Source organism: Seriola lalandi, unplaced genomic scaffold (genome assembly GCF_002814215.2).
Source record: "Seriola lalandi dorsalis isolate HSWRI2012SDOR001 ecotype SW California unplaced genomic scaffold, Sedor1 jcf7180002054893, whole genome shotgun sequence".
Lineage (NCBI taxonomy): Eukaryota > Metazoa > Chordata > Actinopteri > Carangiformes > Carangidae > Seriola > Seriola lalandi.
The window spans coordinates 1,261,721-1,282,396 of NW_019525445.1; the positions used below are offsets into that span (position 1 = coordinate 1,261,721).

The 20,676-nt window shown below is 34.7% G+C and overlaps 1 protein-coding gene across 1 annotated transcript in view; it reads right to left on the reverse strand.

Moving 5' to 3' along the window:
* Window positions 1–8,158: 8,158 nt before the first annotated feature.
* Window positions 8,159–20,676, reverse strand: part of LOC111672098 (rho GTPase-activating protein 26) — a 90,865-nt gene continuing 78,347 nt past the window's right edge. The window contains exons 21-24 of the mRNA XM_023429389.2: window positions 15,555–15,590; window positions 15,309–15,419; window positions 13,142–13,233; window positions 8,159–10,322 (exon numbers count right to left, since the gene is read on the reverse strand). Coding sequence (XP_023285157.1) covers window positions 10,234–10,322; window positions 13,142–13,233; window positions 15,309–15,419; window positions 15,555–15,590 — 328 coding nt within the window. The 3' untranslated portion in view covers window positions 8,159–10,233. The remainder of the gene's footprint in view (window positions 10,323–13,141; window positions 13,234–15,308; window positions 15,420–15,554; window positions 15,591–20,676) is intronic.

Genomic DNA, 20,676 nt, shown 5'->3' on the forward strand with positions numbered 1-20,676 from the left:
CAATGACGTTTTTGGAACATTTTATACCTTACAATACTATGCCGTTTTTAGCCTTATTATACTATGACGTTTTTTGAACTTTTTATGCCTTACTATACTATGGCCATTTTTTAACTTTTTATGCCTTACTATACTATGACGTTTTATGCCATACTATACTATGACTTTTTAAAAACTTTTTATGCCTTATTATACTATGACGATTTTTGAACTTTTTATGCCGTACTATACTGTGACCATTTTTTAACTTTTTATGCCTCACTATACTATGACGTTTTATGCCATACTATAGTATGACGATTTTTCAAATTTTTATGCCTTACTATAGTATGAGGTTTTATGCCATACTATACTATGCATTTTTTTTTTACTTTTTAAGCCTTATTATACTACGACGATTTTTGAACTTTTTATGCCTTACTATACTATGATTTTTTTTTTACTTTTTGAGCCTTACTATTCTATGACGTTTTATGCCTTATTATACTATGACGTTTTTGGAACATTTTATACCTTACAATACTATGACGTTTTTAGCCTTATTATACTATGACGTTTTTTGAACTTTTTATGCCTTATTATACTATGATGATTTTTTAACTTTTTATGCCCTACTAAACTAAGACGATTTTTGAACTTTTTATGCCTTACTATACTATGACGTTTTATGCCATACTATACTATGACTTTTTTTGAACTTTTTAAGCATTATTATACTATGACGATTTTTGAACTTTTTATTTCTTATTATTTATGACGTTTTATGCCTTATTATACAATGACGTTTTTTTTTACTTTAACTGCCTTATTATAGTATGACATTTTATGCCTTACTATACTATGACGTTTTATGCCATACTATACTATGACGTCTTTTCAACTTTTTATGCCTGACTATACTATGACGATTTTTGAAATTTTTATGCGTTTCTATACTATGAGCTTTTTGAAATTTTTATGCCTTACTATCGTAGGACGTTTTATTCCATACTATACTATGACATTTTATGCCTCACTATACTATGACTTTTTTTGAACTTTTTAAGCCTTATTATACTATGACGATTTTTGAACATTTTATGCCTCACTATACTATGATTTTTTTTAACTTTTTAAGCCTTACTATACTATGACGTTTTATGCCTTATTATACTATGACGTTTTTTAAACTTTTTATATCTTACAATACTATGACGTTTTATGCCTTATTATACTATGACGTTTTTTGAACTTTTTATGCCTTTCCATTTTATGACATTTTATGCCATACTATACTGTGACGTTTTAGGCCTTATTATACTATGACGTTTTTTTAACTTTTTATGCCTTACTATACTATGACCATTTTTGAACTTTTTATGCCTTACTATACTATGACGTTTTATGCCATACTATACTATGACTTTTTTTAAAACTTTTTATGCCTTATTATACTATGACGATTTTTGAACTTTTTATGCCTTACTATACTGTGACCATTTTTTTACTTTTTGTGCCTCACTATACTATGACGTTTTATGCCATACTATAGTATGACGATTTTTGAAATTTTTATGCCTTTTCATTTTATGACATTTTATGCCATACTATACTATGACGTTTTATGCCTCATTATAGAATGACGTTTTTGGAACATTTTATACCTCACAATACTATGACGTTTTTAGCCTTATTATACTATGACGTTTTTTGAACTTTTTATGCCTTATTATACTATGACGATTTTTGAACTTTTTATTTCTTATTATTTATGACGTTTTATGCCTTACTATACTATGACCATTTTTGAACTTTTTATGCCTTACTATACTATGACGTTTTATGCCATACTATACTATGACTTTTTTTAAAACTTTTTATGCGTTATTATACTATGACGATTTTTGAACTTTTTATGCCTTACTATACTGTGACCATTTTTTAACTTTTTGTGCCTCACTATACTATGACGTTTTATGCCATACTATAGTATGACGATTTTTGAAATTTTTATGCCTTTCCATTTTATGACATTTTATGCCATACTATACTATGACGTTTTATGCCTCATTATAGAATGACGTTTTTGGAACATTTTATACCTCACAATACTATGACGTTTTTAGCCTTATTATGCTATGACGTTTTTTGAACTTTTTATGCCTTACTATACTATGACCATTTTTGAACTTTTTATGCCTTACTATACTATGACGTTTTTGGAACATTTTATACCTTACAATACTATGACGTTTTTAGCCTTATTATACTATGACGTTTTTTGAACTTTTTATGCCTTATTATACTATGATGATTTTTGAACTTTTTATGCCCTATTATTTATGACGTTTTATGCCTTATTATACTATGACGTTTTTTTTTACTTTAACTGCCTTATTATAGTATGACATTTTATGCCTTACTATACTATGACGTTTTATGCCATACTATACTATGACGTTTTTAAAACTTTTTATGCCTTATTATACTATGACGATTTTTGAACTTTTTCTGCCTTATTATATTATGATGATTTTTTAACTTTTTATGCCTTACTATACTATGACTTTTTTTGAACTTTTTAAACCTTATTATACTATGACGATTTTTGAACTTTTTATGCCTAATTATTTATGACGTTTTATGCCTTATTATGCCTTACTATACTATGACGATTTTTCAAATTTTTATGCCTTACTATAGTATGACGTTTTATGCCATACTATACTATGACTTTTTTTGAACTTTTTAAGCCTAACTATATTTTGACATTTTATGCCTTACTATACTATGTCGTTTTATGTCTCATTATAGAATGACGTTTTTGGAACATTTTATACCTCACAATACTATGACGTTTTTGAACTTTTCATGCCTTACTATACGATGACGTTTTATGCCAGACTATACTATGACGTTTTTTGAACTTTTTATGCCTTACTATACTATGAAGATTTTTGAACTTTTTATACCTTACAATACATTGACGTTTTACACCTTATTATACCATGACGTTTTTTGAACTTTTTATGCCTTTCTATACTATGAAGATTTTTGAACTTTTTATACCTTACAATACTATGACGTTTTTTCGCCTTATTATACCATGACATTTTTTCAACTTTTTATGCCTGACTATACTATGACGATTTTTGAACCTTTTATGCCTCACTATACTATGATTTTTTTCTTACTTTTTGAGCCTTACTATTCTATGACGTTTTATGCCTTATTATACTATGACGTTTTTTGAACTTTTTATGCCTTTCCATTTTATGACATTTTAGCCATACTATACTATGACGTTTTATGCCTCATTATAGAATGACGTTTTTGGAACATTTTATACCTCACAATACTATGACGTTTTTAGCCTTATTATACTATGACGTTTTTTGAACTTTTTATGCCTTACTATACTATGATGATTTTTGAACTTTTTATGCCCTATTATACTAAGACGATTTTTGAACTTTTTATGCCTTACTATACTATGACTTTTTTAAAACTTTTTATGCCTTATTATACTATGACGATTTTTGAACTTTTTATGCCGTACTATACTGTGACCATTTTTTAACTTTTTATGCCTCACTATACTATGACGTTTTATGCCATACTATAGTATGACAATTTTTGAAATTTTTATGCCTTAGTATAATATGATGTTTTATGCCTCACTATACTTTGACTTTGTTTGAACTTTTTCTGTCTTATTATACTATGATGATTTTTGAACTTTTTTATGCCGTTTTGACGTTTTATGCCATACTATAGTATGACGATTTTTGAACTTTTTATGCCTTTCCATTTTATGACATTTTATGCCATACTATACTATGACGTTTTATGCCTCATTAGACAATGACGTTTTTGGAACATTTTATACCTTACAATACTATGACGTTTTTAGCCTTATTATACTATGCCGTTTTTTGAACTTTTTATGCCTTACTATACTATGAGCTTTTTGAAATTTTTATGCCTTACTATTGTACGACGTTTTGTTCCATACTATACTATGACATTTTATGCCCTATTATACTATGACTTTTTTTGAACTTTTTAAGCATTATTATACTATGGCGATTTTTGAACTTTTTATTCCTTATTATTTATGATGTTTTATGCCTTATTATGCCTTACTATACTATGATGATTTTTCAAATTTTCATGCCTTACTATAGTATGACTTTTTATGCCATACTAAACTATGACTCTTTTTGAACTTTTTATGCCTTATTATACTATGATGATTTTTGAAATTTTTATTCCTTATTATTTATGACGTTTTATGCCTTATTATGCCTTACTATACTATGATGATTTTTCAAATTTTCATGCCTTACTATAGTATGACGTTTTATGCCATACTAAACTATGACTCTTTTTGAACTTTTTATGCCTTATTATACTATGATGATTTTTTAAATTTTTATGCCTTATTATACTATGATGATTTTTTAAATTTTTATGCCTTATTATACTATGACGTTTTATGCCTTAATATACTATGACGTTTTTTTTACTTTAACTGCCTTATTATAGTATGACATTTTATGCCTTACTATACTATGACGTTTTATGCCATACTATACTATGACTTTTTTTGAACTTTTTAAGCATTATTATACTATGACGATTTTTGAACTTTTTATTCCTTATTATTTATGACGTTTTATGCCTTATTATGCCTTACTATACTATGATGATTTTTCAAATTTTCATGCCTTACTATAGTATGACGTTTTATGCCATACTATACTATGACTTTTTTTGAACTTTTTAAGCATTATTATAATATGACGATTTTTGAACTTTTTATTCCTTATTATTTATGACGTTTTATGCCTTATTATGCCTTACTATACTATGATGATTTTTCAAATTTTCATGCCTTATTATACTATGACGTTTTATGCCTTAATATACTATGACGTTTTTTTTACTTTAACTGCCTTATTATAGTATGACATTTTATGCCTTACTATACTATGACGTTTTATGCCATACTATACTATGACGTTTTTTCAACTTTTTATGCCTGACTATACTATGACGATTTTTTTAATTTTTATGCGTTTCTATACTATGAGGTTTTTGAAATTTTTATGCCTTACTATCGTAGGATGTTTTATTCCATACTATACTATGACATTTTATGCCTCACTATACTATGACTTTTTTTGAACTTTTTAAGCCTTATTATACTATGACGATTTTTGAACGTTTTATGCCTCACTGTGCTATGATTTTTTTGAACCTTTTAAGCCTTACTATACTATGACGTTTTATGCCTTATTATACTATGACGTTTTTTGAACTTTTTATGCCTTTCCATTTTATGACATTTTATGTCATACTATACTATGACGTTTTATGCCTCATTATACAATGACCTTTTTTTGAACATTTTATACCTTACAATACTATGACGTGAACGTTTTATGCCTCACTGTGCTATGATTTTTTTGAACCTTTTAAGCCTTACTATACTATGACGTTTTATGCCTTACTATATTATGACCATTTTTGAACTTTTTATGCCTTACTATAATATGACGTTTTATGCCATACTATACTATGACTTTTTTAAAACTTTTTATGCCTTATTATACTATGATGATTTTTGAACTTTTTATGCCTCACTATACTATGACGTTTTATGCCATACTATAGTATGACGATTTTTGAAATTCTTATGCCTTAGTATAATATGACGTTTTATGCCTCACTATACTTTGACTTTGTTTGAACTTTTTAAGCCTTATTATACTATGACGATTTTTGAACTTTTTATGCCTTAGTATTTATGACGTTTTATGCCTTATCATGCCTTACTATACTATGACGATTTTTGAACTTTTTATGCCTTACTATACTATGACGTTTTATGCCATACTATACTATGATGTTTTATGCCTCACCATACAATAAAGTTTTTTTTAACTTTTTATGCCATACTATACTATGACGTTTTTGAACTTTTTATGCCTTACTATACGATGACGTTTTATGCCATACTATACTATGACGTTTTTTGAACTTTTTATGCCTTACTATACTATGAAGATTTTTGAACTTTTTATACCTTACAATACATTGACGTTTTTCACCTTATTATACCATGACGTTTTTTGAACTTTTTATGCCTTTCTATACTATGAAGATTTTTGAACTTTTTATACCTCACAATACATTGACGTTTTATGCCTCACCATAAAATAATGTTTTTTGAACTTTTTAGGCCTTACTATACTATGACGTTTTTTCAACTTTTTATGCCTTTCTATACTATGACGACTTTTGAAATTTTTATGCCTTACTTTAGTATGACTTTTTATGCCATACTATACTATGACATTCTATTCCTCTCTATACAATGACGTTTTTTTTTTTACTTTTTATGCCTTATTATACATTGACGTTCATGAACATTTTATGACATACTATACTATGACTTTTTGTCAACTTTTTATGCCTTACTATACTATGATGTTTTATGCCATACTATACTATGAGGTTTTGTGCCTCACCACACAATAATGTTTTCTGAACTTTTTATGCCTTACTATAATATGCCGTTCATGAACATTTTATTACTATACTATGACGTTTTATGCCTTATTATACCATGACGTTTTTTTGAATTTATTATGCCTTACTATACTATGACGTTTTTTAACTTTTATGTCTTACTATACTATGACATTTTATGCCATACTATACTATTACGTTTTTTGAACTTTTTATTCCTTAATATACTATGACTTATGATTAATCCATGACATACTTGTCCCTTTTATATTTACTTACACAATGAACATATACTTTGGGATTGATATTTATTCATGTAACATATACAGTATCTATAGTATAAACCTATAATAAAAACACACATACTAAAATACATGCAGCTAGACATATATGTCAACATAATATTGTTCCAATTTCAGGTTTCATATCTAATATATATATATATATATATATATCTTCATATGCTATACTGTACATACATATATGATTTTACTTCATATGTACATTTCATATATGGAAATTCAACAAATGTACATATATTACATTTACGTCAGGGCATTTCTGAATGTAAATTCATACATTAATACACTGTTTGGTTGACAGCATTAAAAAGTCAATTCCTTTCTTTTGGACGGGAGGCGGGGTTATTGTGTCCCTTCCAATGTTGAGACCAAACCTTCACCCTAGGTTTGACCACATTGTGTGACTTATCTTTGTGAACTTTTAAGATCCAAATATTCGCATCGATCCGCAGTTCATCTGCTTCTATTCTTCCAGAGGAAAAAATCCGCACGCTGACTCTGTCAATTCCGGATTGCATCTGCTTTGACTTAACTGACTGATTTTTCCTGCCTACTGAAGTTTGGACACAAGAATGGTTCCGGTCCTTGTTGGTAACTTGCTGGTTTTTGGGCAGATGCGGAGTTTTCAGCTATCTGGATGTTATATCATTAAAACACACACAAAGTAATTGCCTCCCAGCTCCAAGCTTAACACACAGACATATGTGTGCCTGTGTGTTAAGCCTGTGTGTTAAGCTTGGAGCGCCCAAGCTAATTGGTGGGCAATTAGCTTAGGTTAGCATGAAGGAATTAAGGCAGGGGGAAACAACTAGCATGTTTTTGTTCAAAGCTCAAAATTACATTCACCAAGTCTAAGTGAGTAAATGACATGTTATCATCATCATTATCATTTGTTTAGTTTGTGAACAAAGGAATAAAATGACACATCTATTGTCTTCATGCTTCTTGAGGTTTAAAATCAATTTTAGACTAACAAAGTTCTACTCACAGTGGAACCACAACTGTGGCGCGTCCGAAACAGGCACAATAGCCTGTGTCGGAAGCTTAGTGATGTAGTGATTATTTTCAGGTTGTGCAATAGCTTGAAAATTTAGGTCACCATTATCAAGATGGGTTAAAATTGGTCAATGGCATGCAGCCATGAGCTTATCCATTCATTGTTTCTGTAAAAATTACTTGATTTTGGTCCAAAATTTCACTTTTGTAGATGCCGGTGCGACACCTTAAAACACTGCAGTTATGTCATCAAATACCAAGTAAGTACTGCAACATGTGTGAATACTGCCACAGTATAAATATTCAGGCCAGGCAATAAATCAGAAAAAAGAATCAAAGCTGCAGCCAGTCAACATTTATCTTTAATTCTGCACATGCTTATCAATTCACCAAAACATCTGAAGGAATATTTAAGGCTGTAGATAGAATTAAATGATACAAAAATCTGGGCAACAAAGAAGGAATTAAGTTAGTATGCTAAAAATACAAAATATAAAATTTCATACTTAAAAAAATTATACCTTATCAAATGTTGTGTATTTATTTACAATGTCAATAAAACACTTCAAAAAAGAATACAGTTCAGGATTGCGCCTTTAAGAAAGTCTCATAAATAAGAAGTTTAGATATGAACAAAGTAGTCTCATTTCACATTTTTTTCTCTCCCATTTGATTTTCCTGTTAAAATGCTATAATATTCTTTCAATATTCTGTCCTAAAAGAAAAAATTTAAACGAAAACCTTTTTTTCCCTAGAAGAGTTAATACAGACGTTCACCAAAGTGGTTAAAGGAAAAAGTTGAGCTTTGACTCATGAAATGAGGACATTCATTGGAGCCCCAAAGCAGACCAGCTTTCACATATGTATATGAACAGTTCTGAAAAATTATGTCTGAGCTTCTCTGCAAAAAAAAAACACATCTGCATTTCATTTTCTTATGAATTAATGTCTTGTCTGTAAATGTCTATCCACTTCACACTGTTACATTGTGATTCTACATAATAACAGAAAAAAAGATCCTTATGTTGTGCGTAATAACAACACAAAAGTTAACTTGACTTCCAAATGACTTCAGCTGTTTGCTTACTCCACTGCTTTTGAAGATTAAAGCATCTACTGTAAAGGAGCTGATTGAATCCGTATGATGGCTACAACAAGAAGAACAACACCCTGACTTAAAATAAATATATATGCTCAATCATATGTATTTCTGAAGTGAAGTTGAAGAGGAACATTGATGGTTTGGAACACCAGCGCTCTGTGATGTGGAAAACACAACATCCTGTTTCATGAGAATTCCCCAAATGGACTGAAATAGTGCAAAAAATTACTCGACACTATATACAATACAGGGTCCAGTTATTATCCAACAATCAAAAGACATCTGAGCTGTGGAAGCAGAGTGATGCCTCATCGCTGGGCTTGTTTTAACCAGCAGGAATCAGTTGTTACTCCTATGATGCATTGTAAACCTCTCATCAGCTTGTAGAGCTAAACATTTTTCACATATTATTTGAGGACTCTGCAGGGAGAGGCGTTATAAAAAAGGAGAAACCCGATGCTGACCTTTTGGCAAAAAGCTTTCCAGGCGACCTTCTCCTGTGCTGATCTGCCTTGGGGCTCCTGTTAAACTGGAGCTGTGGAACATTAGCCAGGTTGAGTCTTGTCCTGGGGAATTACTGGACTGACACAGAAAGTGCTCATAAACACATTTGGAGCCATTCAGCCAAACCCAATCATTTAAATCTGGTTTAAAAGCTCCACTCTCTCCCCAATGGGATAAGCAATCATGCAAACGCTGCACAGAGGTGGTGAACTAGCAAGTCCAAACTTAGAGGCCACTTGCTTTTTTATTATGTTCACTGTCATCATCCCCTTCATCTCCACAGAGCTTTCTATTTCTAGCTGAGGAGATGCTGAAGCAGTGGGGCAGTGCAGTTCAAAATAATGAAGCAAAGGCTGAAAAATCACAAGCCTCACAGCTCAGAAATATCAACTCATTTATACAAGTGATCCCACACACACAAGCTTTCCTTTCTTCTCTTACACACACACTCACATTCCAGGTTTATTACCACATCATCTTCACCAGGACTTGGGAAACCATCCACACTAATCCAATAACAGCCTGAACCACACAAGGATTCATAAGTTTTTTTTTTTCTCCTTTTTTTCCAGTGCAATTCATGGGTCTCTCCCCAAGTCCGCTCTGCTCCTCTTCATTTCTGCATCATATCCGTTTGATATGATTCTGCTTGGTCGAGTTTCAGTTCTACTCCTAGACAAGTCCAGTCCAGTATAGTATATGGTCTAACAGATTCTGTTCAGTCTTGTGCAGACAAATCTAATCCCCCTCGAGTCCAGTTTGGTCATCACTAGTCCAGTATCGTCCAGTTCAGGTCTTTTTCTCAGCCCTGGACTATAAAAACTCCACATAGTTTTCTGGTATCAGTCCTGTTCGACCGTCCAGAGTCCCTTCCAGCCAGCCCGGCTCCCTGGAGGCATGAACTGAAAAGAGAGAGGTGGAAACATTGAATTTGTCTAAAAAGCTCAAGATAGAGGCAAAAATGTCCATGAATATGAGGCACTTGAACAGGACATGTGCAGATAGTGAGAGAGAGAAAGAGTGGGGGTAAATAATAACTGAGAACATTAATAGCTGCTAATAAGTCAGCATGAAATATGTGCAAGGATGAAAGACGTCAAACTCCAGAAAGGAGTGTTTCCTACTGTTTTCCCCAGATGTAAATGATGTTGAGAACGACCTAAGTACCTAAATTATATTTTGTAACAGGTATAAAAAAAACAAAAAAACCGTTTAATGATTATGGGCATATATTAACAGCAGGCTTGGGTTGGTATTAAGGGGTGTATATTAAAATTGTCAGATGATCATTATTATCCTTTTAACCTAAACACTCTGTTTATACAATTGCTGCTTTCGAATGTTGTTTCAGCTGTACTGCTCAGCTTTGGCTGTTCAGAAAGGTACATAAACAACTGTGTAGCCTAACACTGAAATGCGTCAGGCTGTGGACAATCAAATCTAAATGAGCCACGAATTTAACAATGCCATGTTATCTTTGACATTCCTTAAACCGGTATTAATGGCGTCATAAAGTTGATATGGAAAACGTGTTGGGAAATAATCACCTACATGATAATGGCCACCTGAGGAATGTAAGTCTTATTAGCTTTGTTTTGGTCTCCTCCTGAAGGAAATATCTGCCTGTTTAGCAGCTAAATGCTCCACTGTGTTCCCCAGCCAGCAACTTTGTGTGTTGTTGTTGGTGTAACAGGTAGTGAAAATTAGGATTTATCACAGCATATGACAGCTGCCTACTTCTGTGGTGAGAGAGAAAACAAAGCAGTTAAGGCACTGGCCTTAAAACCAAGACAATGAGCTAAAAGATAAATAAAAATAATAAAGTTAAGTATGGCTGAGGGGACCTGCAGAGGTAGGCGATAATCCTCTGTGGGTTTGTCACTACGAGCCTCCTCTTTCAGTTTACATATACCACACATTTTCATTTGACCCATTATAAACCCAACATAAGAAATAATATTGATTAGTACAGCTTTAATGTTAAAACATTAACAATATTGTGTGAATTTGTGAGCACTAATTATTAATTTGGAGAGAATAAATTATTAATTTGAGAAGAAAAATCAAGTAATTATTAAACACAATAAATAATTGAGGTGACAGCGAGTTTGTTTTCTGTTGGCTGAGTCAAAGATTTGATATAAATATGTGGCAGGAACTGAAGTTGAGGTTATGAAAGGTAATCCAACAAAAAGGCTGTGGCATAAAGTATGTTGTTATGTGGTAGAGATTCACTAAACAAGAGGTCCTCTGGCAAAAACAGCAGGAAATTAAAATGAACATCTCAGCAGGAGTAAATAGTGTGTTCACCACATTTTGCCCTCGCAGGGAATCTAATTCACAAACCATGCTACCTCATATCAAAGAACAAAACCAAATGTGAACTGAACAACTGAACTGAACTGAACTTCATTGATATGCCTGACCTAAATGTAAAAAAAAAAAATTGTACTGTAACAGGTTCTTATGACTGTGAGGCTGCAGTGTAAGCTCTGTGGGGACAGCTGGGATGCTCTGTCCTTGGCTAGCCATGAGCAGACAGGGGTGTTGAGATGCCACTGCAGGGATTACGTGTCCCCAAGGTCACATTTTGACCCAAAGGGCTCCGGTGACACTGCTCTGCATTACATAACTCTCAACAGGCTTTACCCTGTGCTAACTCTATTTAGGGTCTGGGAGTCTGGGACACTGGCATGTGCCAACCGACAGCGTGAGTGTGTGTGTCCCTTCAAGGAAACTGATTTTTTCTGCAGGGATTTACAATGTACCATGACAGTTATTCAGTTCAACGGTTATTCTGGCCTGATTACAAGTGTTAGTGGCACAAGTACTGCTTAAGTAGTTTTACTATCCTGACATTTGTGCCCATTTGGAGGAGTTGAGCAAAAGACAACTGTGGAAAGATAAACATGATTCACAGTTTTGGGAGCTCACGGTTAGAGAAAGTGAAATTAGGCAAGAGAGGACCACAGAGACAGTCTGATGAGATTCATATACTGAGGGGAGGTGGAAAGGAAAATAAAAGTTAAAGAAAAAAGGAAGCCACTGAAAAATAGAAATAATATTTTCAACACTTTCCTGTATAAAGCAAATGACTCCTCCATCTGAAAGATATTAAGTTCTTGCCTGCGTGCAAAAAGCAATTCATTGCACTTGACTGCATCTGTTACAGTCCGGTCTGCTTGCCAACCTCTGATATTCTGCTTGCCAACCTCTAATATGCAATAAAAGCAAGTGCATATCCAAGCTTATTTTGAGGACAAGTGCTGGATAAAAAACACACTTAACAAACAGAAAAATATATCACATGCTGCGAATTCAGGCTCCATGTAATTAAACGCATGATACCAATTAAAAAGCTTTTTTATACAACTCCAGTGCACCTTCCTCGTTCCTCTAGTATGAACACTAAAGGAAAAACTTTACGGAGAAATGACAGGGAACCATTAAATGTCTGTACTGAAATGGTAGCCAAGGGAAAATGGTGTTAAAAGTCTTTCAATTATAATTTTTTGGGCCAAAACCATTGACCGTTTGGACAACTCAAACATACTCAACCCTGGCGATGAAATCTGGCACCGAGGCTAAATAAATTAAGTCCAGCAAATTCCCAAGGCGTACTTCTTTTTTGTTTCGACAGTAATTGTTTGTTTTTATACAAACACCAACCCACATTCTTTCCTTTCTCCTCTCTGCTGGCAAAGTCTAGAGCCTGACTCACCATTCTCGAAGACAGTTCCAGCGATGAAGGACAGCTCAGAGTCATGCTCCGCCTTGCAGGCATACAGCGCTCGAGCCTTCCTGCCCGCAATACTGGAGAGATTAAGAAAATTAGAAAAATGTTTAACAATCCTTCATTTAGACATCTCAAACTACACCTAAAATAACACCTCAAGTTACAGATGCCAAAGACAGGTCATTACTTTATATGGACTGTTTTATAAGTACCAAGTGGCTCTACTTCACACACAATAATGGATTTTGTCAAACTTAAATGATGTGATCCTCTTGGACTGTTATGGATTTCATGTTCTAGCTTTTTTTTTCTTTTTTATTGGACACATAATGACTATAAAATTTACATTTAAACTACAGTTTTCTTCTCTTGCAAGTCCTATAATTTACACTGAATTGGGCCACAGAACCTGCTAACTGCCGTGTAAAGTTTAGTGGTTGGATGAACGGCTGGTACTTCGAGGGTGCAAAGCAATGGTAAGGATTACCAGCTGTTAACAGCTTCTGTGGCAGCACCAGGACACTTGAAGCTTGAAACTTGAAGCACTGAAATGTAGTGACAGACACACAGTTTGTCTGCCAAGGCTGAGTTAAATGACTGCACCCAAATAAGATACATTTTTATTCCAATTTAAATAGAAAAGCTTATATAAGAATGACTGCTGCCTAATCTGGGTAAAAATAGATGGTATATTGATCCCCCGAGTAGCAATTCAGCTTTTAAATTCTCTCCTTTCATGGGGAAGGTCAGAAGTCACGGTCCACTACATGATAGCTCCTTGAATCTTGTAGGGAGGAAGTGCTTTGCTGAAGGACACTGCAGCTTCTTGGTTAAAAAGCTTTTCTTGAATTACCTTGCTATTCCTAATGATAGCTACTTAAGTAAATAATAGTACATTAGCATATCACTAACAGCATTCAGTAATTTACTGAATAGTACTAGATGCTTGAGTCAAATTCCTGGCACTACAACAGCTCTGTACAGGATATAAACAAATATAGTGCTTTCACTTATTTCCTCTTCTCCTCTCATTTCACTGTGTCATCTGTGCAAAGTCAAACACACCAGGGTCTAAATGGGTCTGCTCTTAATTTACAACACTTCTGTCTCTCTAATAGAACTTTATTTGTTGTTGTTGGAAACTTCCAATCTTTCCCATTTTACTCATGGAGTTCCTCAAGGGTCAATCTTGGGTCTGTTATAGTTTTCCATTTGTATGCTGCCCTTAGGTCAGATCATTAGTAACAATGATGTACAGTATCAGTGTTATGCTAATGAGGAACACTTATATGTCCAGATACAGTACACTCATCTGTTGTAGTATTTCAGGCTATTAAAGTTAAAACTGTTTAATGATTTATACATCCTAGTAGCCTAACCCAACTTACCGACTGCCTCTGTGATTTAAATTGCCTGACTTTCCAAATCTCCGATGAAAACGATGAAATTCTCTCGTTTGCCACACCAAATTCTTTCAGTCAGATATTTAGCAGTGTGGGTCAATCAGTCCTACCTCTTCTGACTTTTCATCTAATTGAAGTTCATTCCAAAAATATAATCTTTCCTATCCTCCTAGGATTTACACAGTGCTGTCCATGTGTTTATGTTTTCACGGCTAGATTTCGGTAATGCCCTCTATACAGGCATTACGCAGTCTTCCCCACATTGCCTTCAATTGGTCCAACTTTCTGCTGCTAGGATTATCACTAGTTCAAGAAAATATTATCATATAGCACTAATTCTGGCCTTCTGGTATTGATCTAAAAATGTTATTGTTGACTTTTAAGGCTTAATGAACCAGGTCCCTGTATAAATGTATATCAAGGATTTACTAACTCCATATGAGCCTGGTCACCATTTTAGATCTGCTGATAGTGGCCTTCTGGTTGTTCCCAGAGCCCGAAACTCTGGAATGACTTACCTACCGAGATAATATTTGCTAGATTTGTCACTGCTTTTGCATCCCTTCTTAAAACTTTTTTAAAAAATAAAAAATAAGGCTTTCATCTGTGTGAATTTAAATTTAATTCATTTTATTTAACTGTGTTATTGTTGTTTTATCCTTTTGTGAAGCACTTTGTGACTTTACAAATAAAGCTTATTATTATTATTATTATTATTATTAATCATCACACAAACAATGTTGACCAACCTGATAGGAGAGGAGTCACTGGAGGCGGAGGACGTCGGCTGAGGACTTGACGGGGCTGAGAACATCGGCCAGGAAGGAGACCGTGGTGAGGTGGGGCTGGGGGATGTTGCACTGATGGACAAATACACACAAAATGACACACTGGCAGTATTATACAGAAAAAAACACACATGCATACTACAAAGTTCTGGACATAATCAGCTGTGAATAATGTGACTCTCTTAAATTAAAAACACGTTTGTTTACCTGATAGGGATGCTGCCACGACTCTTTGGGTTGAGCCTACAGAAAATGAAATAAAGACCAACATTAAATAACTGGTCCCAATCAATGAACCAAGATGTTAAGTACTTCAACAGTTCAGCACTTGTGAAAACAAAGGAAAGCTATTTTAACCAAACTGATATTCATTTAGACATTATACCTCAAGAGTGATTATGTATATATAACGGTTTTCCCTTCTCACTGATGTCTACTTGCATTAGCTTTCCAGCACACAAGGCACAAATGTAAGGCCCGCAGACCTCTAATCTTGCAGAGTAGAAAAAAAAAGTTTAAATAAAACAAAACCCAAAACATTTAGCTGCAAGGAGAAACTAACTCCTTAATAGCTCTCAAAGGGTGATGTGGCTTAATGTGCTCCACCTCTGACTAAAATAACAACCTTAGCTGAAGGCTAATAGCCATGATGGTCATTCTGGTGAGTCAAAACAAATGACTCCACCAGGTATACACTTTGCCCCACTCTGGTTCTGATACCTGGTCAATATATGAACTACATGCTGTATTTTACGGGTCTGTAGACAGGGAAAGACATGTAATGCCAAATCAACAGGACTAACATGTTTATAGACAAAAAGAATATTCAGAATTTGCTCATCCATCTACTGCAATCACACATAGTTGTAGTGAGACTCTTTCCAATTTAGGGGGAGGGTGTACCTATAGTAATATCATCTAATTTCCAAATGGTCATCCAACATGGTGCTTGCAAGCTTTGCAATGAACAACAGTATTTTTAGTGATTAAAATATACATAAATATGACAGAAAATCAGAAGATTGTGACATAAACAAGAGCAACAGAGTCATGAGGAAGAAGAACGCCCACCACTTTGCATTCATGCTGAAGCACTGATAAAATTCAGCCAGGATGTTGTGCATCATGACTGACTACTTGTGTTTCAGGCTCAGAGATATTTTCTGCTGCCTCTGCTTCTCTATTATGTCATTGTTCTGCCCGACATGAACTCAAATAATACTGAGAAAGTCTTAAAAGGCTGGATTACACAAGGGAGGCGTCATTTAGTGTTCAACATACAGCACGTCTTTTCATGCAGCCACTTGCCTGATATTAAATACCTCTAATTGAGGACAATTACACACATAATTCTCTGTGAGAAATCTTGTCTGCAGACCTTCCAATTTCTCTGCGATTTCTAAAGGCTTCAAAATTGCTTCTCAAGCATTTTCCTTCTGATCACTGAGGGGATTTAAGACTTAAAATCAACAGGGATCTGACATTTGAGTAGAAGTCACTGGTCAGCCTATTCAGTTATACACAATACCCACAATGCTCCTATAATGCCCCTATAATCATAGGAGGGGTTTATACAATTAAAGCACCAGAACAGCATATATGTAACCACACCTCAATGCTAGCTATGAGCACAAAGTACCCTAAAGCACAAATCGATGACAAAATTGAATTTGTATAAATTTCAGATATTTCTAAACTTCTTTAAATGCTGTATAAGCCTCCGAAGAAGGTCCAACACTTTGTTTGAATTGATGTAAGTATCCAGTAGCCACTTGGTTGCCACAGAACAAGCTGTAAACACAACACTGACATGTTTTCTTCTTCAAGCATCAGTTGCTAATTTACAAACACATATTGAGCAATGTTAGCATTCAGTTGGGTTTCTGACCATCCGATTGATGCAAATCTAACATTCACCCCTTTTTATTCTCGGTTTTGTTCTCCACCAACTCCTGACTAATATATGTGGCTAAATGCTCCACTGCGTCCACCAACTAGTTGCCAAATTTGGCAGCTGTTTGTGCTGGAAAGGCAGCATTAAGTCAGTTTATAAGAGCTTTTCATATCTGTTGCAGCTGGAAACGACCACAATGAGAGCTGAGAGACTGAACCAAAGAGTAAAGCTTTGCTCCATAAAACCAAAATAATGAGCTTAAAGATGCTAAAAAAAAAAGCTCCAGTGAGTTGAGGGGGAACTGCAGAGCCAGGTTAGAAATAGTTATTTCATAGTACACATAGTCATTTAATTCTTTGTTAATATAAAAATGTTGATTTGATCAGTTTTAAGGTTTGTGACTTGAATAAATAAATAGATACTCTGCATACACATGATTATCAAAGGAAGAAAATAACCAAATTTTTCAGCCAATATCAGGCAGTTGTGATGACGTGAAATATGGTTGCCATGGTGACGCTGCTATATCCTAGGACGAGATTTGGGATAATGATGGTCACTTAAATAGCCACAGTTAATAAAGCCACTCATTCAAAAACACAAAGAACAGAAAGAAGTAATAAATGTTATTTTCTTTGCACCTGCTATAAGGAGTCCAACCGCGGTTTCCAACAGTGCACTCCTGCAGATAATATTGGCTTTAACTCTGCAGTGGAATCACATAATCATGTATAGACATAAGGAATGGATGTGAAATAGATTCAAGGTGGAAATTTAATTTTTGACCTTGAAAACAGCAGTCTCTCCACGTGGACCATTCAATGGCTGCTTCTGATTGTATGACCCGATCAATCATGGGTAGAATGATGGATGTTTGAGTTGACAGGATTTTGTGAATATTGGAAAGACTATCAACTATAAATTGACTTTGACTTGACTTTGAAATTCTAATATTTTTAACTGAGTGTTGCGCAGATGGAGCTCTGACTGACATCCAAAATAGACTGGAAACAGAAATACTTTTAATACAGTGACACATTGTGAAACTTAACTGAAAAGAACTGTTTTGTTTTTGAGAGGTCACAATATCGTTACATGGGCTGCACTGCAAATAACTAGCAGGACCTTATTTCCTATTAAGTATAAATATGACAACATAAACAGGCCCAATCAAGCACATTCAAGACATTTTATTAATGTGGCTTTATCATCGTATAGGTCTTGTCTGACTTTCACCTTAATGGATTAATGTGCTTTAAGAAAATACAGCAAAAGGTTGCAGTTATGTGCCTTATTTATATATTAAACTGTCAGCTTGACTGACTGCCCTCAACGATCCACCATCTCTCTCCATTTCTCACTCACTGCTTGTCAATGTGCTCTCTCTCATCTGCTTCCACTGTTCCAATTTCTTTTCATCCTATTTACCTCCCTCTAACCCATTCATCTTCTCTCCCTCCCTCCAGTGGAGCTGTTGGAAAAAGACGATTTCCAGCTGACAATGAATATATTTTTAACTACAGCGGATCCAAAAGTCTGAGACCACTTCCCCCGTTCACTTGAGTGGGACTCGGTATAAATCAGTGCTTTCTTTCTCCAGCTTTAAAGAGAGTGAACTTGACTCTTTCTCAGATTACCCTTCCTGTTTGCCAGCCATGCTGTACACGAGCAAATACGGATACAAATCAGCTGGTTTCAGGTAAACGTAGTCTTCCTATAACACTTGCAGCATATCTGACAGCCGATTTAATTAAACTGATCTCCTGTCTCTCTCCTCTCCTCCTGACAGGCCATTTATTCACTTTGTCATAACACACCCACACACTCACCGCAACACAGACACGAAGGCAAAAGCACACACCCGTCCATCTCATTAAAAGTGAATCCAAAGGCACATTTGAAGGCTGCCAGTAACAGCAGCATGTATCTAAAATTAACAGATCGGCAACAGTCAACATCAGCTTTAATACTGAAAGCAATCTCAAATCAAGGGGAAACAAATCATTGTGTTTGTAACCAATATGGCGTATGTCTGTATTTACTGTACCAGTTGAGACAAATTCCAAGGGAAAAAAAAAAAAGGTTCACAGCACAGCAACAACACAGCACAGTTGTTGTCTTCATGTTTGCCAGCGTGACAGATCTCCTGTTGATCACATCTGTTTTTACAGTGACAAATGCCAGTTTACGACCTTGTGGAGCTTCTTTGAGTTGGAATGTACCATCCACTGCCTAGAGGGCTCTTTGCAGCAGTAAATCTGCATGACCTTGCACATACCAAGTTTAGGCACCAGAAGAAACACAAGGGTGTAAAAACCTCTCAGGAATAGTGCAGGAATGAGCATCTCATTAATTGTAATTGCTCCTAATGTCACGCAGGTATCATTGCGCACTAGATTTTCTTTGTTTTTCACAATGGCAGCTGCTGATTGAAGTTATACAAAGGACAGGGAAGAGATTACACTAGTTAGGTTGGTTAATGAACCGTCCTGCTTCCTCCCTGCACTCTGCACTTCTCTATACAAATGAGGACATACAGTATATATGAAGCGCTGACACTTGTCATCTTTTTTTACTTTACACCTGAACGCTTTACTATACATTCTCAAAAAATAATTCACCTCAATGGCAGAGAGAACCAGGTCTTTATTTGGCCTTTTATTCCTATTCTACCCTGCTTCTCAGTTAGCGAAAACTTAAAACTTCCTCAGTGTTTACTTGTTGTCTTGATCGTCTCAGCGACAGCTCTAATCTCTTCAGTGCAACAGCAGAGTCATCTCATACTCACCACTCTGCTGCTCTCACTTTCTCTTGTCTGACACACACACACACACACACACACACACACACACACACACACAAACACACAAACACACACACAAACACACACACACACACACACAAACACACACACACACACACACACACACACACACACACACACACACACACACAATTTTCATTCACAAATGAACTCCAGTCCTTTTTCCCCTTTCCGTTCTTCCTGATCGATGTTGACCTACTGTTAATGCAACTCAACAGCTCCAGCAGATTTTTCACATTAAAAGTCTTTCTCTCTTCCTGTTATTGGTGGGTAGATAATGTGATGTGGATGAAACTGGTATTTGCTATTGAAGAAAAGAGAGTGAGAGCAGCATAATAGTGAGTGTGTCCTATTTTAGTAATTTCAGCCGCTTCGGTGTTTTGTTTTGGGGTTTTTTTGTACCTGGCGTCTATTAACAACTGACCTTTATTTATTTATGCTATTATCAATGCTACTATTTGAAAACTGGCTTTTATGCCAGGCTTTACGCAAACTGCAGCAAACATTAGCTGGGAGAGTGAGAAAGCAGCTGTTTTATACTCACTCTGTTGGAACAATAATCAGCTTATTATTATTATTCTGAACGCTTATGTGGAGTTTTGATTATCATC